General features: G+C 32.4%; 2 protein-coding genes and 1 long non-coding RNA gene across 5 annotated transcripts in view; 1 reads left to right on the top strand and 2 right to left on the bottom strand.

Annotated features, from left to right (window-relative positions):
• The window catches only part of LOC130440539 (brefeldin A-inhibited guanine nucleotide-exchange protein 3), a 29,601-nt gene extending 12,490 nt beyond the window's left edge, over nt 1–17,111 (bottom strand). Inside the window, exons 1-11 of the mRNA XM_056773778.1 lie at nt 16,841–17,111; nt 15,738–15,871; nt 13,974–14,274; nt 13,214–13,370; nt 11,488–11,694; nt 11,122–11,346; nt 9,582–9,812; nt 6,645–6,864; nt 6,448–6,567; nt 5,210–5,377; nt 4,299–4,482 (exon numbers count right to left, since the gene is read on the bottom strand). Coding sequence (XP_056629756.1) covers nt 4,299–4,482; nt 5,210–5,377; nt 6,448–6,567; nt 6,645–6,864; nt 9,582–9,812; nt 11,122–11,346; nt 11,488–11,694; nt 13,214–13,370; nt 13,974–14,274; nt 15,738–15,871; nt 16,841–16,925 — 2,032 coding nt within the window. The 5' untranslated portion in view covers nt 16,926–17,111. The remainder of the gene's footprint in view (nt 1–4,298; nt 4,483–5,209; nt 5,378–6,447; nt 6,568–6,644; nt 6,865–9,581; nt 9,813–11,121; nt 11,347–11,487; nt 11,695–13,213; nt 13,371–13,973; nt 14,275–15,737; nt 15,872–16,840) is intronic.
• Nucleotides 1–23,457, top strand: part of LOC130440543 (uncharacterized) — a 26,027-nt gene continuing 2,570 nt past the window's right edge. Inside the window, exons 1-4 of one of the 2 annotated variants that reach the window (XR_008909546.1) lie at nt 15–74; nt 4,341–4,492; nt 10,771–10,933; nt 11,124–11,459. This is a non-coding gene — a long non-coding RNA (uncharacterized LOC130440543). Of the gene's footprint in view, nt 75–4,301; nt 4,493–10,770; nt 10,934–11,123; nt 11,460–23,457 lie in introns of those variants that run through there. The other variant, XR_008909547.1, reaches the window with a different exon arrangement.
• The window catches only part of LOC130440540 (TBC1 domain family member 16), a 22,255-nt gene continuing 16,332 nt past the window's right edge, over nt 17,535–23,457 (bottom strand). For both annotated transcript variants that reach the window (XM_056773779.1, XM_056773780.1), the window contains exon 10: nt 17,535–22,837. In XM_056773779.1, the coding sequence (XP_056629757.1) occupies nt 22,647–22,837 (191 nt within the window). In that variant the 3' untranslated portion in view covers nt 17,535–22,646. The remainder of the gene's footprint in view (nt 22,838–23,457) is intronic.

Raw genomic sequence — 23,457 nt, forward strand, 5'->3', positions numbered from 1 at the left:
ATTTATCCGTTGGCTATGAAGTGAGGTGCGTGGTTTTATTGTATGTGTACTTTGTTTCCTGCGTTTTTGAGTAAGTAGGTATACCTATATTTCTCTACAAATTTATTATTTAAAAGTTGCTCTTATGGAATAGTTATTTTTTATGCATTTATCTATCACAATATCGTTTTGTTTAAATAGTAACAGAGGAGAAAAGAAGAAGAGAAGTAACAGAATTTCATTCAATGTAAGTAATTTAAGGGGAAAAATATATCATAAAACATACAAAATAATAGAGAATACAAATTTTTAAGCATTACTAATAATTAATAAACAATATTGTGTATGTGAAATATGAGAATGAAGACTTATTTAATATTGATTTAAAAGGAAAAGAATAAGAAAATGCTGTTGTTGTCTAAAGCAGAGCATACACGGTCAATAAAACTGACAGTAGGTATTGATAAAAGTACTGAAGGTGCCCTTCTTCAGTATTTTCTGTGATTACACGATCATTATTACTGAAAGTATTACTGATGTTCGTTTAATTCACACGGTCATTATTACTGTCAATATTATTCGTCAGTTCCCGCTTTCCATCCTTTAGTAGATAACTTAACATGGATAGAGCCTGTTTGGCAATAGTTATAGCTTCTGCTGTTGTAAAAAAAAGAAAAAAAAGAAGAATATGGGTTAAGGATTGGCTGTTGGAAAGAGACAGGTACACCCATTTAAACCTATTGAATGAAATAGTAGTTAAAAATCCTGCAGATTTCAAAAATTATTTTCGAATGAGTGAAACAACGTTTTTAACTTTATTGGACATGGTTTCACCTCATATTAAAAAGCAAGACACTAATATGAGACAAAGTATCAGTCCAAAAGAGCGACTCGCTGTTACTTTGCGATACCTGGCGACAGGAAGAAATTTTGCTGACCTCAAGTTCTCAGCATTGATTTCCCCAGCAGCAATTAGTTCAATGATAATTGAAACATGTGAAACTCTCATCTATGTGCTTCGAGATTATATCAAGGTAAGTTGAACAAAAAAATTCAATTAGTAAAATATTTTATTAGTATGTATAGGCATTTATACACTTTACAAAATTTTATTTTATTCAGAAAATGTATGATAGTAGTCCTTCAAGTTATTTTTTGATGAAATGCCGTTATCATCGATTGGATCATAATTGTTATTATTGTTTAAAATCATAATTTTTTGGGGGGAAGTGGTGGTGGTAGAAGGGACATGGACTGGACTAGGAAGGGTTCCGTTCAGTATTTGGGAAGGATTTGATGAATGGAGGCAGGAAGATTGCGGCTCGTTGATTTTAACGGAGTTGTGATGCAGATTCCCCATTGTAGCCTCAAATAAAATGTCGTTTATGGCCTTTTCGGCAAGTATTTTTTGGGACGCATCCAAATTTTGCAATTTTGTAGCCCAAACTTTCGCTAAGTTAAGATTGTAATCTCCTTCTTTTTCCTTGGTCAGGTACTCACACGCTAAATTCAGCAAATCTGATTGTTTATTACATTTTTTTTGTTTTTTGGATTTTCTGTTGTAATTTATTGAAGTCGAAGGCTGAGTGATAACATCGTCCTCTGGAATTATGTTTGTAGTTTCTTGAGCCTAAAAAATAAAACAAGAGTTAAAAAATTCCTCGATGTTCATATTTCATGCTTTAAAAATGATTGACATTCTTTGTAACTAATTACAGCAAATTTTTATTACTACTAATAATAACAATCTTATTATTATTTAAAAAATATTTTTTTTTTTACAGCTTCCCTTAACAGAAGAGGAATGGTTATTAACTGCAGCAGAATTCAGCAAGAACTGCCACTTTCCTACTTGTCTCGGAGCTCTTGATGGAAAGCATATCGCCATAAAAAAACCGGCTAATACCTCCTCTCTGTATTATAATTATAAAGGACACTTTAGCATTGTTTTAATGGCATTGGTCAATGCAAATAAGGAATTTATAATGGTGGATGTAGGAGCTAATGGTAGGATCTCCGACGGTGGGGTCCTCTTTTATACAAAATTTTGGGATTTGTTTCTAAAAAAGCAATTGCATATTCCACCTCCCACAAAGTTACCAGGTTCAGAGGATTATTTTCCTTACGTTTTTGTGGCAGATGAGGCCTTTGCTTTGCACTGCAACCTTATGAAACCATACCCTCAAAAAAAATGTACAAAGGAGCAAGATACTTTCAATAAACGACTGTCCACAGCTCGATGTGTAGTCGAAAATGCCTTTGGCATTCTCGCATCAAGATTTGGTGTGTTTCAAAAGCCAATAAATCTTGGTCCTGACAAAGCAACAAAAATTACACTAGCATGCTGCTATCTGCATAATTACTTAAAAAAGGAATCTCTAAACTTTAGTGCACAAAACGAAATTGAAAGCATAGATGTAGGGGCTAGTCTTCGTGAAGAACATAGTAGGAATGCAAGCGACGCAAAATCCACAAGGGATAAATATTGTACATATTTTAATCTTACATAATAATTTGTCATAATACTTTTGCAAATGTTAATTTTTTATTTCAAAAAATTTAATACTGAAATTTATGGTAAAAACCAAACAATCAAAATCATACCTGTTCCTCTTCCTCGTTTTCCACATCAATCGACGAGTGGGTTTCGAATGGCTGCTCGATTTTATCAAGAAATTGAAGAGCATAAAATACCCATGACGACGGAGTGTAAATGTCTTCGGTACCACATCCAGACCTTTAATAACATAATAAATTCATTTCATATTTTCTTTTTTATATAATTATTATAAAAACAACTATACCTAATGCCTAAATAAAATTTTACTAAGAAAATCAAAATGTTGGTATATATTCTCACCTTTTCGAAGATTCAATTTTCTTAAGTTCTTTTCGAAAATTTGATCTTAATGTATTTATTTTTTTCCTGACATCGGAAATTTCCGCGTTAGGTTTTATTTTTTTGTACAAAGGCAATAATTTATTTAAGGCTTCCATCCTTTTATTTTTTTTCATGTAATTTGGATCTGTGGAGCTCCACAATTCGGGCATGGATTCAAAAGTATGAATAAATAATTTAAGATCTTCGTCCATATTATCCTCCATCTGCAAATTATTTAACAAAATGTAAATGAAGTTATGATTAATATTTTCGTTATTAACCCTCCGAGTACCATGGGGTCCTTTTGGGACCCAACACTTTTACGAGAATTTAACTTTCTCTGCTGTATGACCTTTGTAAACTCCGTTTTAAAATATTGTTTCTTCAGAAAATACAAGAAAAAACAAGTTGCACCTTTTATTTATTTTTGGGCATAAGTTAAAAGATGAGTAAACTTGAAGGTAAAATTCATTATTAGCATTCAAAAACATGTGAAAGTACCAAGTTTCAACTTCCTATTCAATAACCCAAGATTTAAAATGGAAAAAAATATTTGGGGTCCAAAAAGGACCCCTGTGGTACTTGACTTTCATGAGGACCGTGGTACCCAGAGGGTTAAATTCACAGTATTTTAAAAATAATCTTGTACTTACTTTGGATGCACGAGTTTTTGCACAATTTAATAACTGAGGAAGATAAATTTATCGTAATTAAACTTAATTTAACTTAATTTAAATAACGTAATTTAACTTAAATTCGTAAGAAAATAAGCAGGCTTCACGTTTTCAGAGAAAATAAACGGCAACTCTACAAAAAGCAAACCAACGTCGAACTCCAAGATTTCATCAATTAGATGGCACGTGTTTTCACAACCTAAACCCGCCTCATTACTGAAGAATGAAGCAAACCCGGCCACACGGTCATTATTACTGTCAGTATCCCCACTACTCGGCGACCAGAACTGAGGAATGAATGGATTGAAGCATCAATCTTCAGTACCCTCTTCAGTACTTCAATACCTCGGATTACACGATCAGTATTACTGACAATATTTTTCGATACTGTCAGTATTATTGACCGTGTATGCTCTGCTTAAGTTAAACGTAATTAATTTTTTTTAAAATCTTGATTTATTGTAATTATTTTCGGCAACGGATTTTAGAATGATTCATTCAACTATCATAAGCTTTTGAAATGATGGGATATACCCTTGACAGTTATTTATATATGATCTAATAATATTTACTATATATATTATCCATCTTGTTACACACTTTTATTGTATTTCTGGTAATCGGTGGAAAATGAATTAAAACTGAAGATGTGCTTGAACAAATTTTCATTTAAATAATTGCATAAATTGAAATAAATCCTGTTATTTTTCTGACATTGTATTAAAGATACTATTGACACTAGTATGAGTTATTCTTTTACATACCAGTCAATAAGCTTATTAGAGATGGTTGATGTGAGCTTTTAGGATCATATCCGGCAGATATCAATAATGATTTTGAAAGCACGTTCTGGTATACTTCACACAACCAGGTGGCCGATACATAAACAAGGACGCCACTACCATGTATCTCTTCAACAAACTGAGCTTCAGTTATTGGCACAGGAATCTAAATAAAGGTAACAAATTTTGAATACAGTTTCCATAAAAAATATAGGGACATTGATTGGTATAAATAAATCACTTCAGATTTAGACCACTTAAACTAAATTGTATATCAATTCGAAACAAGGGAGTTATCTATCGAACGGAATATATTCTCACTTCTTTAGAGTTCTTTAGAATTTATCTAGGTGTAGAAAGTGCTCTAAGAATTGCCAGCTTCTACTGGACTGCCTTAGTAGTGGAGGGTGTAGTTACCGTGGATCTCATGGCTTCGGAGCTTAAGAGGATATACCATCAAACGAACTAGAACAATAAAGACGTGACAACAACGACGGAGAGGAGATAAATCATGTGTATGGATGCTGAAACTGATAAAAGACACACGTTCTTTGCATGTAACCACTGGAGAAGGTATAAGAGAGGAAGTAGAGAAGACTGTTGGCAGCATAACCCTGATAATATCGTCCAGGTGATGCTGCACAAGGTAGCATGGTGACAGCTGATTGCTACCTACAAAGGAGAATTCTTTGGCAGCAAAAGAATGTAGATGTCTGCCTGGTATGACGATATCATAGAAAATGCACAAACGAAACAACATACCCGGACAGATCACCCAACCAGAAATAATATCATGATAGTTCCGTTGGACGAAGATAACAGAAAATTGCGGCTTAGTGTTCTTACAAAATTGAACTAATAATATTTAAGCGTCTTGTTATTGAAAATCTTACACTTTTATCCTCATATTGTCCTGATTGAACAAGTTTTAAATCCAGTAATAGAGCAGAATACGTGGCTAAATATATTCCGTCTGCATTCATTATTGTCGATATCTCGTAATTTTGTGCAGAATTATGTTGGCAACATTTGGAAGCAAACTCTTGAAGCACTTCGTCTACCTGAAATATTTTCCATATAAAGTTTTTCTTGAATTAATCATAGAAATTGTGCTATATAATAAAATTATGAGTTCATAACTTATTTCTACATACATTGATAAAAGTACGTGAAAAAAATACATATCAATTATATTTTTAAAGTTTCTCTTAGGAGATTTAAAGAAACTTTTCCAGAGATCTCTATATATATGGTACGATTCAAAAACGCGTTGAATGAATTTTTATAGCATCAAGGGATATGAACATCTGGACAATGGCGTACAGGAATGTTTAAGAAACAATATGTGAAAAAAGAGACCTCAAACATGGGCCATTTTTTTTTATTCATCATTACAGTCGCTTTAGATTCGCAGGGTTTTGGCAGCTAAAAGTCTTCATATTTGTCCACATTCGCATTACCATATTTAGCACAATGAAACCTCCAGCTCTTCCAGAGAAAGTGAGCTAATAGGATAACGTTTCGAACCAATTCCTGAGATTGAGAGGTTACTACAAAGCCGATGAGAGCATTACGGAAGTAACCTTTCAGAAATGGTTTCAGTCAGGGACTTAATGTTGACAGTACTTTGTAAGAGGGTAATCTTATGATGGTAAATAAAAAACATACTATTTTGTAGTTACAACCAGTACATAGCATGTACAACATTGATACTTCATGAAGAAATAGAGGACAGAATCTAATTATTCTTTTAATGTGGGTATTATTTGATCAGACCCTAATAGCCTTCTTATTCTATAACTTTCCTATTGTCTTATTTGTACAGCATTTGTTTTATTCTTTCAATCAGAATTCTCTGTAGGTATTTCAATAATGCTTCCAAGTTTGATATTGAACATATCAATTCATCAACTCTACTGGAACTGAATTTTATCGTTTCTATTATTTCTAATCCTTCTGGTACTTTATCCTACTTTTAGTTGTTGAAAATTTATTCAAGTATTTTAATAATAAATATATTCCTCCATATAATCAACTATTAAAAGAGAATTTGATTTATGGTTTATTAGTCATAAACTAGGTTTTAATTTTTAATATCAGCAACAAGTTTTTGGTATTGATAATCACTTACTTGAATTGATGATCTCAGTGTCAACAAATTGGGTAAAAGTGATTGTTGTAGCGTTTTAATAAAATGTCGAGCATTATGCCTTTCCATGTCTGTGTTACATTCATCCACACCACTTCGGCCCTGGGAAGTATAAAATTGAAAATTATAGATGAATGATTATTTTTCCACATTTTTATTTATTTCCTATATCAACTCACCAGATTTAATGATTTTGGCAATTTATACAATTTTTGTAATTGTTGATTAGTCAAAAAACTCTCATCGTCCATAATACTGTCGTCTGAAAGGATAGCATCTTCTGGTCCCTCGGTTGCTCCAGAACAATCAGATTCTGTACCACCCTCATTTTCAGGAATATTTCCTTCAATACCACTGCTATCAGAATCACTCTGATATTTCAAGTTTGCAACTACATCCCTGAAAAGAAATCAGAATAAATTTTTTTTATCGAAAATTAATGTTTTGTTATTGAACACTTAATGACTAAATGAAGTTTAACACCAATTAAATTGTGAAAGTATTCCAAATTGACAAAAGGTTAAGATAATTATGGCATATATTTACTTCAGAGTAAAATTTTATTAGAAAAATAAAGAATCGAAAAATACTTAGATGAAGGTCTATTATGCTAGAAAGCAAAGCTTTTACTTGTCACTATTTTGAAGATCACGTCACCACTAGTGCCAGTCAACAACAGGGTAGACGCGGACGCAGGTTCTTGTCAAGGTATAAAATTTTCAACATTTTGTATGTTTTTGATGTAATTTTTTGGTCAATTCAAGTTGGTGTAGCTTAATTTTTATTATTACAATAGTAATTTGGCTCTTAAATAGTGTAATAATCACTTATTAATCAGCTAAATGACAATGACGCAATTGGCAAAAGAGCGGTTAAGTCGCACACTCCATGTTATTACTTCAGATACCTCGTACTTACAAAAGAAAGACCAAACTGCTTAGAAGATCTCAAAAATGCTATTAACGATGTTAAAACCAAAAAACTCACTCTCGGTAAAGCAGCAGAATCAGCAAAATAAAACAATCATTTTTTACCACCTAAAGAAAATATCTGAACCAAAATTTTTATTAACAGACGATTAGAACACGCAACTTGTCGATTATATCATAAAATGTAGTGAGCCCTATTATGACCTAACCATAAAAAATCGCGTGTCAATAGGGCGAGAAAAAAACTTTCACACAATGGAAAGACATTCCTTCATAACTTTGAAGACACCGAAGGCGACTTCACTGAGTCGTATCAGTGTGTTCAAGGAAATTGACGTTAAAATTTAAATTTAAAGCCATACAAAACAATAATTAATGTCGAAGAGTCAGGTATATTAACGGTCCAAAAAAATCAGAGAATTGTGACAGTAAAAGATCAGAAAAAAGTTGGTAAGGCAACGAGTACTGAAATGAGGTCAACAACAGTTGTTCGTGCTTTTATTGCAGCTGACCAATACACTCCTCCATTTTTTTTATTTAAAAGGAGAGTCATGCATTCTCAATCTGTAGAAATCATGGCACCATTATGCTCTGCCGACACACACCTGACACAGACTCCAATCCTTGGACTTGACATAATTTGGCCCTATAAAAACTGCATACAAATGAAAATGTGAGAATTGAATTATTTACAAATACGGTTTTAGTAGTTACAGTAGTTACCTAACCAAAAATCGATTGGTAACCAATATTTCAGTTGTTGCTCTATCGAGTTGGTTTAAAAGTTGAGTTTATGAAGTAGTAAATTTGAATAAAAAAGATAATGGGATAGTATTTTTTGTTCGTTAATTTTAGTCAAGACAAGCTCGACAAGCGTATCGTATATCAATTTTTGAAAATAAAAAAAAGCTGGACCTAAAAATTTGAGCAGTTTGTAGACCCGCCAAAGCCTTTAATGTTTCCGTCGCCTCGGTGAAACGCATTGTCGATGAAGGTAATTGAAAATCCCCGTCGCCCCATAAAACCGTCAACAAAACTTCCAAAGGATCCGTTGATGAATTTGAGGCAGAAATAATTCGAAGAAAAGAAAGTGGGATGAATTTGACTGAAGATAACAGAAAAGTTTTAATGGAGAATTGCGAAATAAAAGCAAAAATAATTGAATATTTGAGAAAGTTGAAAAAATACGGCCAATTATATATACTGATGGAACCTCTATTCAGGGAAGAATAAATTCTTGAAAGCACTTGTGTCTTAAGGTCAAAGGCTTATTATCTTACGTGATGAATGTGAAACAGGATTCATACTACCGGAGACTATCACGACGACATGAACAATACAAATTTTGTCGAGTAGTTCAAAAAAAAATTCATTCCCAATGTTTCAAATAAATACGTATTGGTATTAGATAATGTCTCTCATCACAATGCACAGTTAGAACCCATTACAAATTTTTCACATGGAAAGAAGATTCAATGCAGAAGTGGTTTGCTAAAAGAAACTGAAGCTGAACCATATTCAATTATGAAAATGCGCAAGGCAGATTTTTAAACATGAATAGATAAAATTTTAGCAGCGCAAGACATTTTAACGTTACGTTTACCACCTTACCATCAGAAGCTAAACCCAATAGAAAAAATATAGGCGTTGGTGAAGTACCTGCTTGCGACGTAACTTTTAAATTAGATGATGTGTGGAACTTAACAGAACGCGAATGTGACAAAAATTTAAAACGAATTCCTGTGAAAGAGGATAGAAGTGACAACGAAAATAAATTTTCAGTTAATTTAGATTTAGTTTGCAAGCATTGTTTTTTCAGACCTAACTTCAATAACTTTGTATGTCGTTGTCGTTAAGTTCTGCGTAACTATTTTCAAGGTCATAGGTCAAGACGTTTTCCACTACCTTTGTTAATAGATAGTCAACATTATTGGTTTTTAAATGTGATCTCTGCCTTGATAATATTAATTCGTCATTACCACACTTGGTGATCAAGCTAAACACTAAGAGTTTTATTTTTCTTTCCTAATATTGCAATATATCAAAAGCATATAAATGTTGATTAGGGTATTCATTAGATAGATAACTTGATAATAAAATTTCACTGTTATTTACAGTTTTTTCCTAATTTCTCCTTTAGTTGTTCGTATTTCCTCCAGTTTCATGATCCTAAATTAATACGATTACCTGTATGGTTTTGGTAGCCTAGCTAACGACTCATAAGTGAGTGGTCCAGAATAATCGGATTGTTCTAAGGTTACATATCTATTATTAGTAATGTCTGCTGCCTCTTGGTTCAATCCCTCTCCTCTACATAAGGCTTCCAGTGACCCTAAAAGAGCTCCTACGCACTCTACACTTGCAAGTAAGACACTAGTATCACTGCACGTGGAAGATTCCTCTATTGAGTCCATAATCCTAAAAAAAAAATGAGAAATATCAAGTTTGGACTACCCTTATTATCCTTATTTCAAAATAACCGCAAATAAATACAAACAACTGTTGATTTGAGTCAAACTGGTCTGGAAAGCGAAAAAAATGTGATACCTGGTAATGAACCACGAAATAAACCTGTGCTGGAAGAATTGTCAGTATTTTAACTTATTTAAACTGCAATTTTTTGTGAATCTGTTATACAGATTTTTAGATTGTCACCAGAAGTAAATAGACCGCGTGGTGTCTTGTAAACTTATACCCATTTTGTTGTAAAACAAACTCACGTTCCATGGGCTAGAAATCAATATTACTATACAAATTATAAAAATGTTCAATATTTTCTTCAGAATCTTCACTCTTTCTATCTCTCTGTAGTTTGCCAAATTTTGAGGGACAGGGTGGTATCTGAAGACGATAACTTAGTTATCGAAACGCATGTCAGACAGTGTAATTGTTTTCCAGGTTGACGGTTTGTCAGTCTCTAGATATCAATTTCTTGTAAATTAATTTCTAAATCGTCGTCATAATAAAAACTGTTATTAATTCTGCTTTTGATAATTATTTTCTTGACATTTTAAAAGTAAATAAGCTTTATCACTTTTTAAATACAAATATACTATTTTTTAACTGCAAAAGCCACCCGGGTTTACGAGTGAAATTAGCCAAAGCTAAGTCTTATGTTTTAGCGTTATACGATAGAGGAAATTGCACCTAGAATAAAAATGGACCATAAACGTCTCAAGCACGAAAAATATTTGTGAATATATCAGGCCTGAGCAACTGTTAATGTACATAAAAGAGTTCATATCATTTCCTCAAGTCGGTAAAACTGTTAGAGAAAATATTATAATTTTTGATCAGTCCACAATTACATGGCGTACTTTGGCTTTTAGTAATCTTAACAATTCCAGTATTATTGAATTATTATTTTTTGCTTCAGAAACGGCAACATAAAAGAGTTTTTAGGTGTTAAATCTAGACTATTTGGTGGTCATGGAATGGGCGACCCAATACGAATTCAAAAATTGGTTACTCAAATGTTTTAGCAGACAACTGTTGCCCCATAAACTATGGTTTTTCACAACCTCATATATTCAATTTTTGTAAGTTTCTTGTTTTTATTGTTTTTTATACGAAATGAAAATATTACCAAACATATTTTTGTATCTCTATTAACTACAATTTTGCACCGATACATACATACATAGTTCAGTTGTCTTTCCATTTCGTTCGTTCAAATTTAAAACTCCAACTTTTTGAGAATCAAATTTACAATAGGAAATCTACTTACAGTCTTATAATTGCCATATCATCACCAGCATGTCGGTGTATTGGTCCACTGAGCAACAATAAATCCGCTAATCGTCCTGGCGATCGAAGTAATTCTTTAGCAGCCCTTAATGGTTCTAATCTTTTTGGAGGACTCGGAAGGAGAAGCATTCTGTGAAATAACGCCTCTAAAACGGGTCTTAGTGCTCGTTCTCGTCCGACTAGTCTGACTACTTGAATTCCGGTGCTAGAAAAATATTAGTTAGTGAAGTAACCAAATAAAACTGTGAATGATCTATGAATTATTAAAATATAAAGTTTAACAAAATTACTTCAAATACATAATACAGTAGAGAAATCAATATCCATTGTTCAAAAACTAAATTACCTATAAACTATTTTGGTTTGACTTGTTGTAAGTGGGTGACCTGTAGGGTGTCCAGGTGTTCCCAAAAATGCCAATAGCGCTGGACAGAACCGCTGCCAAAGGAATGTTGTGAAATGAATATTGGAATGTACTGTGTGAGGTAAGGTGCTGACAAATGTAAGTAAACATTCCAGTAGGTATACGGTCAGCTCATTGGATTTGGTCAATCTGTAATGAAATAAAGTTTAATTTTAACTGTAAGTTAACTTCCACCGATTAATCCTTTTATAACGTGATGGCTGCGTATACTCATCCATTTCGTGAATAGTATTGCAAATAAAAATAACTTGCATAACTAATTATAGAGTATACTGTGAGTGGCAATTTTTGACATTGCAAAATATTCTTCATTCAGATCGATACACTTTTTCAAGCGTTCGAAGCATTTTTTCCATTCTGATTGAGGTGCCTCCAAAATATGTGATTTGAACGCATCAACCGCTTCTTCAGGTGTAGAAAAACGTTGACCTCGCAATTTATTTTGGATCTCCATGAATAAGAAGAAATCATTGGGTGCCAAATAAGGATTGTACGGCGGATGACCCATCAATTCGATATTTTGACTGTTCAAAAATGTTTTTGCTCGCACTGATGTGTGAGAGCTCGCGTTGTCGTGGTGGAGAATGATTCGGCTTCTGCGATTGGTTTCCCTCATTTTTTCCAACACTTTTGGCAAACAAATGCTGGTTTACCATTCTGAATTGACGTTCTACGTGGCTCTAATGGGACGGTGGCAACATGTCCAGTTATTTCGAAAAAACAGGTGACCATTCGCATCAAAGTTGTTCGTGATTTATAACATGTTCTGAGTACGTTCATCATTAAAAATCTCTTTAAACTTTATGATTGCCATGTCAGATTTGACATATTTACATCAGTGTTGCCATATTTCAAAATTTAAGTAGCGATTTAACTTCGTTTTGAACATTTCAGAGGTGAAAATAGTTTACATTTAATTTTTATTCGTAACGTACACCAATCAAACAAACTGCTTTAGCTATATTATTGATATATAAAAATCATTCGGTACAGCATTTAGTTGCTAAATATATTAAAAACGTTAGAGCAAGAGAATATAGTGGGATAAATGTTGGCATTTATTTAAAACCATCAAACAAGCCACAAAACTTTTAGAGTGAGAGCAAACAGCAATATACCGACCAAAAAATGTCAAGAAAATTGCACTCCTCCATGTTCTGATACAAGTTCTACTCTATTTTTATTTACCGCTATTGAAATTATAGAAAATATACTTAAAGCTATTAAAATAAGATATATTGTGAAAGATGTTGCAGAGACAACTTAATAAACCACAGCAAACAAAAAATAAATTAAGCATTTAACTTTATCAAGTATCAAAGCTCTGACATGTATCATTTGTTCAATCTATTATTTTCCTCCTTGAAAATTAACGTTATTGCTGACATCGATTATTAGTGGAACGTCAAATTCTTATACTTAATCCCTTAATTCAACCCTCTACCTGCAGAATTTTATTAATCAAAGATATAATCTACCGAACATAAACATCATTTCTGTAGCATTTCGATATACAAATTTGAGATCAGTTCTTATTTTTACTATCTAGTTATGCGAATATCAATATCATTGCAATTCGAAAGAATCTAAATGCAATCGTAAAAATCAATACTGTAACAATATTTTATAAGTAAAAATTTTCACTCACTGTTTTGATTCCTCCAATTTGCTGCATATGTACTGCATTACGGGAATAGCTTCGTTGAAACAAGCAACTGCTGAAGTTTTCGTGTATACCATTTCGGCGCTACTACCCGAATTTTTGTGTTTCTGTTGTTGTTGAAGGATTTCTTGACACTCTTCATCTGTAAATAATTTCATTATTTATATAACGTAGGATCTATGTCCTCTCAGTTCAATTGCACTTTTTCTCTTTTTCCCTTGGTACAGGAAGCCTTTTATCTCTCTTTATACAATACGAGGTTTGGCTGTTAAATAACCAGACTGGTTACGAAAAAGGGTTTTATTATAAAAATTATTCCAGATTTGAATGCTCCCCTGAAATATACTCCCTTCGCCACACACGTTTCTATTCGTTTTTTCCATTGATCGGAGCAGTGCTGGAAGTCTTCTTTAGGAGCTCTGCTTTACCGCTTCCATAGACTCAAATCGGGTCCCTTTCAAAGCAGACGCGTTGACGCAAGAGCTTTTTCATCAATTATATAATTGATGGTGGCATAAAATATCCTGCCAAAAAGTACATTCGAGACCACCGCGAATGAGTACATAAAAAGAGGTACAAATAAACCATTCCCACTTATTCAGACCAGGCAATTCTGGACATAGTTATCGTGTGACAAAAGTTCCCATTGTCACAAACACCAAAACAATCAATCAGAAACGATTTGTGATTTGTGCTGCAGGTGATGAGACAGTATGCGTAGCATTATATATACATTTGTACTTACCCAAAAAAGTACAGAAAGCTGTTAACGTTTGACTAGCCGCCGCTTGAGCAGCAGCTCTAATTGGTTGTGTACCAGCCTCATATGCGTCTCCGCATCTTCCTATCATAAGCATAACCAATCTTCCATTTAAAGCCCAGCTAGCTGAACACGCTAAGTTCAAAACTACTCTCAATATATGAACTTGCGTGTCTTCACATTGAGAGAGTAGAGAAGATGTAGCTAAAAGCAACTGAGCTGGTAACCATAACGAATCATCCTCTGGTTCTGTCCCGCATTGGAATCTTTCATCTCTTATTATTTTCTGAAGGAAAGTTACTGTATTAAAAATAAGTCTAAGAATACTATTAATAATATTATTTACAATAATCTGTACTTCCATGTCCCATTAGAAATAAGAATAATTGAATTTTGAGATACAAAATCTTAAAAAAGTTGGTGTCACTCTTGATACAAGCTACACAATGATATTTGTTACGATCAGGAAAATATATTATGTTACTTATTTTCAAATTGTAAGATAAGGTCCTTAATTGTACAAATTTTTAAAATATACTTCATTATACACCTCTGTTCTAAAGCCCAATCCAGACACTTCACGAGGCTACACAAAGGAACGCAAGTACGAGAGTGTGGATAGTGCACTCATGTCTCATAGCCCTCTCTCGATGTCGCTTCGTTTCGTATCGGGATCAGATAAATAATTAAATATAAGTAGTTGTAATTACAAATATGAGTACTACAATTTTTTTTACTTCTTGTGGAGTGCCATTGATAATTTTTGTATTGCATATTGTAGGTATAAAAGAGTTTAAATATTTAAAAAAATTATTAACGGCGAGTTTTAGACGGCAACTGGGAAGGAACAAAGCTAAAATTTGTTTCTGGTATAAACGTCACTTGAATAACGTCCATTTTGTAGTAGAAATGGTGGTGTGGATGGAGAGCATTCTTGCTGTCTCTTGTCGTGTTGAAAGCCTATAGAAAGCACTTTACGAAAGTCTGGAGCGGGCATAAAGCATTCGGATTTGAATATTTTTTATCATTGGCAATAAAGACCACAGATATTTACTAATATGTGCGAGAATGTGCAGTATTTCCTCGAAGCAGTAGGTTGGTTGATAAGTTATTGAGTTATTGCAACCTATGCTCATATCTGTCGGACATTTACAATTTCGAAAATTTAAAAGACTGGGAGTGTTATCCCTAAATAAGACTAGTTATTCGTAATTGAAATAGGGTTTTGATTACCATGTTGAAGCTATTGCCAAAGTTCCCAGTCTTTTTTTACTTTACGGGACACCACCAAAAACCCATAGATATTGATTTGTTTCTACAAGCCCACGGAAGATTCACGATGTGAAGAAAACGGTATACTGGTATACTTAGTAATAAAACTATCTTTATTAAAGGCAAGATATACGACAAAAGATGTGCAGGAAAGAAATCAGTTCTCATGGAGGGTATTAAAGAAAAACATAAGAAGCAGACATATGCCTTCCTATAGTTACCGCCAAATTTCAATGAAGAATCTGAGATATTTATTTATAACAATATTTTTAAATAATTATATCAATAATACAATTGATTTGTGGAAATATTTTTATAAAACTATGATTTTATCATTGTTATTTTCTTGACAAAATTAACAAAATCGATTATATTGTCAATTTGAATGTATTCAAATCCTTTCATATTTTTGATTTTGATAAATTTTCGAGTAAAACATCAATTGCCTTTGTATTTATCGTACATATTGATACTTACGTTAAATCCAGACACGGATAACGTCACCAATTTACTCTTCTTACTTTCCAAAGATAATTTCAATGGTAGGAAACAAACTGATCTTAGCTCATATGAAGGATTTCGCATCAAATTATTTTGTGCTGCAAGTAGATCTGAAAATAAGACCAAAACTAATGGTCATTGTATTTATCATAAGTTTTACCAAATATTTTTCCATAATATCTCTATTAACCCTTATGTCAGTACTCAAGGATTTCTTCGTTCAATACACATTACACCTAGAGACTTTAGTATTAGAACTATTTAGCGATTACTATAGAGTAGTTAACGACCTGAGAAACATTTATGGAACCAATAACCGCCAAATTTTAGACTTCCATTATAACTGAACAGGATCGGCTTCGTGGACGAGTTCGTAACATTATTCTTTAGACTCTGGTAATCTTTTAATGCAGTGCTTCCAAACTTGCTTGTACATATTTTTTAGCGATCTTTTGTAATTTCTATAAAACATTAGAATGGAACATATTTCTGCCTGGTTGTTTTTTGAAAATATAAAATCAGTTTTTGTGAATGTTTTATTCCATGTATATTTACCTACTGGTTCCCGTTTTAGTAGTTCCCAACAGCAATCCCGTTTCCTTCCGATTCTATTATTTTTTCTCTAGCTTTGCAGCTGCCAGATTGAAGTACCAAAGAACAAAACTAAGACACCAACAGCTACACTAATCGCGTCATCTCCACAACTTAGACCACTGATGGTTGCAACAATCCCGACTTTTTTCAGAGAAGCTCCAGTTCGTATCTGTGTTGATTTGTTTTTAATTTATAACTGGTTTGATCTCTTAAATAAGCAGTTAATGCGAATGTTACTTTTTAAATTTCTATCAATTGGAGGTTTGAGTCTATATAAAACTTGACATCGGCCCAATGCCGAAAACATTGTGTGAGTCACGTAACCAGTTAAATGTTTGGCTTCTAATTCCTTGTATAATAGATAATAACAACAAACGGAACTATAATTTTTGTTTTCAATGAGTTTAGAAGAATTGAATGAATGAGCTACGTTTTCCTAAATATTCTCGATGAGTCCGCGATAGAAGTAATAGTTAAGTACTTACCATGCGCTTCTTGTGCTCGTTGTTTTAAGTTCGTCAATTTGCAATTACCGGCTTCTTTAACAATACTCAATAACAAATCTTCCATTTTTAAAGATAAAAAACTATCCCTACCGAGTTTCAGACCATATTGCGAACTGCCGGATTAGGGCTTCACTATTGCGCATTCTCATTTCCATGAAAAATCAATATAATGTGAGTATTTTATGGCTGATTCAACAAGTTGCAGATGGACGCACGTCGAAAAGTCGATGTTTACAATTGTTTAGGTTGTTTTCGTTTTATCTGTTGATAAAATACATTAAATTCCGCTCAATATCAAAACCATTTCCTGGATCCAAAATTAACTTATACGTATAATTATGTAGTATCGATTTAGCTTACGAGGGAAAATTGGAAAGTTCAACAAACTTCCTTTTAGCTAATTTTATCAGAATGGTTGCAAAACATGAAATATATACATTAAATCTCTGAGAGGAATTATTTTCTTTCAGAAACGGTTACAGACATGCGTTCAATAGTGTTAAAGCCAGGCTATGGGATTGCGACGAGAAAGTAAAAATTCGGATAGCAATTGCAAAAACAGATTTTACAAAATATAATAAGTTCCTAATCCGCCCTACACCTTAGATTGAGGGTGATAGAATGTTATATTTGGCCAATCATTTTGTATGGTGTTGAGATGTGGTTCCTGAAAGTGAGGTCCTTAGACAGAATAGAAACAGTGGAAATACGGCTGTTGTGCAGACTTCTACGGATCCCATGGACCGAGCAAATGACGAATGAAGAAGTACTAAGGACAACGGGTGTGGAGAGAGAACAGATCGCGGTATAAAGAGACTGGTGTGGCATTTAGGGTGCGGCAACAATTTTTCGTTATGCGAGAAAGGGCCTTCAGATAATAGATTAGAAGTTTTGGACAAGTGAACACTTACAAGGTGCAAAGTGTATGGTACTTGAAGAAGAAGTAGCTGCTACGTGTTTTGGAAATTCCAAGGGATTAATTTTTTGTGTAATTTTCTTGTTTATCTTTACTTTTTAATGATCCACTGATTCTAAAATTTTAATGCGAACTTAGACAAGCTGTTCACTATCTAATTCGCAGTGAGGTATTTTTTATCTCTTTTTGTAAAGATATTTGATGACCGAAATTGTATTACGGTCGAAATAATCCTACCATGACTAAGACCCGTTTTCGGCCCGTAATCCATAAAGGCCGCTTGACATGATGCGCTACAAAGTGCAATGAAATGCAAGACGCAATATTTCTTGATAAAAAGCATCCAAGTTCTTGACATTATCGGTTTTGTGCCATTTTTATTGCGTGCAAGTTGCAATCTAGTTACAAAATATTAGATAAAATTTGAGGTTAGGAATTTTTTTTACTTTTACAATTAACAATAAAACAAGAATGAAATTTATTCATTTATTTCTTCCTTTTTTTTATAATATATACCTATCTTATCAACAAATAAGCAGCCATGAAGGTTTAAACACAAATTCAATATGCAATTTACAAAATCAGTATTGTTATAGAGACACATTCAAGCTTTTAACATCTTTAGTATGTCGATATAGTCTCTACAGTTTTAAACACAACACAACAAAAAACAAAAATATTTCATATAATAAAATTTAGTCCGAATATATACAAACTTAACTGTATGTTACCGTTAAAGTCCGGAATCCGATATATTTCGATATTATTACCAGAATAGTCATTTAAAATATACAGTAAATTGCGTACTTAGTTATTATATATAACAAGTCCTTAAACGTTGCGTTGCTCGAAGTTTTGTATAATACTTGGAAACAATAACAAAAAAAATATGTATTCGTCAATTTAGTTTAAATATTCAAATATTCATCGCTTAGAAAAATAGATGTCCAATAATATCTTATAACTAAAAATAAAGATTATTAATTCGCCACTAACAAACATAACGGAAGTTTCTTATAAACTCATAGCCCTGTTACATCCCTAGAGATTGAATTTATGAAAATTATTCAAGATGCATTTCTGCCAATTTCATACTTCGTTCTAAGTTTCTGGCATTCACGTCTATTAACTGAATTTTTTGAGTGAGAAGAATGTAGGAAACAATTTTAATAGCCTACTCCGTAAAACCCGATCCAGATGAGGGAAAGATAGTGCGAGAGTGTAGACGATTCGCTGTGGTCTCCTCGCTGTCGATCCGTCTCATGTAGGTTAGTGGTCAACTGAATAAATCGACAATGTGAATAACTAGCACTTCTTTAGCATTCACCCGCTAAGATATCCTTATCGAGAGACTCTAGGAGGGGCCTCGCGACTATAATATATTTGTTTGAAAAAGTATACTTTTATTTAGTGAAGCAACATTTCCTTCCTTCATTTATTTAATACATAATATGTAAAGATAACCTTCTCCATTTTTATAATAAACTTTTTACTTAATTATTCAATTAATATTAGCATTTTCATCGAAAATATCAGCAGCAGATTCACAGATCTGCTTCATGTGAGGCTATTCATATTTTTCCGTCTGTACTAAAAGTGTTACAAGGCATTATTTTGAGCAAAAAATCTTCCAAACATCTACTACTTTTAAAGTAAGTATGTATAAGGTTTTTTTAACACTATTCAATACTTATATATGAATAAAGTTTACACAACGTGTAACGTTGATATATATTTTTAATTTAAAACACACACAGTTCAAAAATAAGATTTTTTCTGTCGGTATTACACTTTGAATTATAAATTATTAAATTTTTGCGTGCATATAAATTCGCAGCATCATTCAAGAGGCCATTGTTCGTATGAAGTTAAGATGGATTTTTCCTGTCACAAAATTTATCAGCGCACCCCTTTCAGAGATATCACTCAAAAGGTGGTGTCTAAAATTAAGTTTTTATTTTTTTTCTAAAATTTCAGTATAGTGAGAAACTTGAAATTCTGTAATTTTCGTGCACTCACAAAAGACTCACCAAGAGTATTTTTTCAATATTTAGAAAAAAATTGAGTGGAAAACAAGATGTAAAATGTCGTACGATTCATAATAAATGCTGGAAATGTAACAGGAATATTGAAAAAGTACCAGTGATTGATTCTTTGCGATTGCACGAAAACTACAGAGTTTCAAGTTTATAGCTTTACTGAAATTTTAGAAAAAAAAATAACCCAAAACTAACAACACATTTTAAGGTTAACATTTCGGAAACGAGCGGGCTTTGGAAATTTTGTCTTAATTTTATACGAACAATCACCTCCTGAATTTTGTCGCTTGAATTTAGAAACACACTGTCTATATTAAGCGTTTTCATAGCGTGATTGTGGCAAAATTATACACCAAGATCTAATTTTTTTATTGTTATACTTTTATACATATTTTTATATTGGTATATCCGTTGTTTTTGGAAAGCTTGGAAATATATAACACTGTGTTTAATTTTGCCACAATCCCACTACAAAAACATTCATAATTTAGCTGACAAAGACTTTGTTTCAATTATATCCGTGCTATATCAAAGAGTAGATAAATGTTTTCAAAATTCCGTTCTTGCATGGAGGAAAACTATTTATTCTATGAAAACTAGTCTTCTCCTGAACAATATTTTTGTTGATTTTGTAAAGCGAAATAAAACAAATTTTGAACCAAATTTTCGGCTTCATAAAATCTAGCTCCCTAGGTTATAGCTTTACTATTATATAGTAAATTAACTTCCCCGCTTATTATATGAAATATCTAGTTATTCTAGAAAATACTTTAACGGTAACATATTCAAATAATTTCGAATGGTGTTGCGGATTGAGGACTCAAAATAAAACTGACCAAAAGTTTTTAAAAATGGCAACGTTTTGATCTTTCATCTGATCTTTATTAAGGCTAAAAATATATGGTACATAATATCTCAAATGTTGATGAAGATAAACAAGTAAACAAAAAATTGTGAAATTAGAAGTAAAACAATAATCAGATAGATTTCTATACATGTATTTATAAATAAATGGGTCACACTGCATCTAAGACAAACTATATAACATAAACAAATAAGAAAATTATTGTATAAAACAAAGGAACAATGAAAAAGTCATTTAAACAAACGGTTGCAGTGGGTCCCATTCATTTATATATACATGTATAGATATTAATAAATTTTAAGCCTTGATAAAGATCAAATAAAAGATCGTAACAACAACCCGCAACACCCGAAATTACAAACAAGAAGGACAATAACATCAACAATGTTATATACAAATAATATGAGGATGATATGGTGATTTAAGATATTATGGCCCGGATTTTTCATCTAATAAAGTTCCTACTAGTTATTATTAGCGGAATTAACAAAAAATTCCATTTTTGACATAGTGACAAAATCTTCTTCTAGTGCAATATAGACGAGAGAAAAAGTTACTAGCAACGAATTGTAAGTCCGGGATGGGGGGCCACATAAAGTTATAAAGTTTTTAGGCGACTTTGGTGGTATCATGGAAGTATGAAAGAAGGTAACAAGTACTTAAATGGTATAAAGAAGTCTGGTTAACTTATGATCAGAGCGTATTAATCTTGATCATTAATGATTTCATTTGATCGCAAAAGTAACCATTTTTGAAGGAACAAAAAATTTGATATATTGAATATAAATATATCGATAAAATATATGTATTAAATGAATATTAAATTTGTATTTTCACTTAATATAAGTGCGGATATGTCTTCAAGAGGAGTGGCTTGTTGAGAGCGTATTATTAATTATGTGATTCATATTTTACGTTGATTGAAAGACTAAAAACTTTCTTTCAGTTGTTGCGCTGTTCTTCTGAGTATTATTAGGTGAATAAAACCAGTAAAAATATGTAGCTGGAAGCTATCAACTCAAATTAAGTGTTGCCAATTGAGTTCGCCGAAAATTTTTATGAGGAATTCTCTAGGTCAAAATTACTTTGAATATTTACACGTACGCAACAGACTCAAAATATTGTTATAATATTTTATAAACTATTCTCATCATCAGAACTATCATAACTAAATAAAATAAGGCAGAACAATCTGTAAACAGTTGTTTGTAAATTAAAAGTTCCTGTTGTGGCTAATAACTATAAGGCACTTTATTAGAACTTGAAAGAGCCGGTTCTATATATTATGGTAACAATTTACTTAGAATATAAAAATAATAACAAATGTTATATACAGGATATACCACATTAAGCTGATTCGTCGAGTATAATGAAATTACTGGTAATATTTTTATTTTTCTGGAATACTAGTTTTCCGAGCAGCTCGTTTCAATTGAACTATTTTTAGTTGTCGCTATTTCTTGATGTATTTTTGCAATATATCTATTTGAAACTATTGATAGATGCAGCGCCAAAAAATTGACTTAGTTAGAAATAGTCAGGTAAGAAATTATTAGTATTTACCTTAGTTACGACTGATTTGATTTCTCTCGAAGGAAATTATACTTCATCGCGAAACTACTATGTCTCATTTTGGGCTTTGCTAGTGTGTGACATAAAATAACAGAATAATTTTGAAACGTGTTTTTCTATTCCTATTAAACCCAAACTTTATTTGGTGCTCGCCATTTTTGTACTATAGTAAAAGAGTTGTTTGAAAATACTATTTATATCAATTATTCGTCCGTGAAAATGTTAATAATTTGGTTAAAACTTTATTAGAAAGTTGCAGTTTGATCATTATACAACGAAAGGGTGCAAATGATTTTTCCATCATAAAAATTTCTTCAAACAACTCATTGCACATAATAACATCGTCAACATTATATCCATCAAATAAATAACATCAGTAGTAAGTCCATTATTTCAATTTATGCACATTCCAGGCTGTTCATGTCCTACGCAAAATATCCGCGGACTGTGTGAACTATCCCAAATTCCAGGACCACATCTTGTGCAAAGACCTGCAAGAGTACAGGGTATTTCCCTCATTTGTCGGAACTGATGTAACAAACCTCTTGCTTTTCTCGAAATAACTTGACCATCCATATACATTGCTAGAAAAATACATGGAATAAAATAATTATTAAACAACTCTTCGTGCTTTCACTTAAAATTAATTTATTCTAAACTGATTCATTTATCATATCTGCAAAATGGGTACTGGTGGAAGGAATAGGTTGAGGATATTTGGTTCATCGCTTGGCAAAACTTATTCACTCGGCATTGAATAACAACAGTGGTAATTAAAAACTTTACCGGAGTATAAGTACCACAAGTTACCAGTACTAAACATAAAAATAATGATGCTCACTTGTAGTAGTACCTAATTATAATTATTGTGCTTTCCGGACGTTTTATTTTTGCTATTTGAAGTTTGAAATGATTGTCCATCCGATAATAAAAGTTTTAATTTTAAAATAATAAAAATTCATTTTCAAATTAGACTTTTCTTCCAAATAAATCATAGCAGTTGGCATGGAACCAGATAATGTGTAATATAATACAATACAACCTTCACTAATTGTTTATTGCAAAATTTGACAACTACGAGCCTCATTGATGTTGTGTCATTTCTTCAACCTGCAAGATGTGATATAAGTCATTATTGAAATATGGGTTGATCGACACACAGGATCATTTTGATCAGGCAGTTGAATGGTCTGATCAGTATCTA

This window comes from Diorhabda sublineata, chromosome 2 (genome assembly GCF_026230105.1).
Source record: "Diorhabda sublineata isolate icDioSubl1.1 chromosome 2, icDioSubl1.1, whole genome shotgun sequence".
In the NCBI taxonomy this organism is placed as follows: Eukaryota; Metazoa; Arthropoda; class Insecta; order Coleoptera; family Chrysomelidae; genus Diorhabda; species Diorhabda sublineata.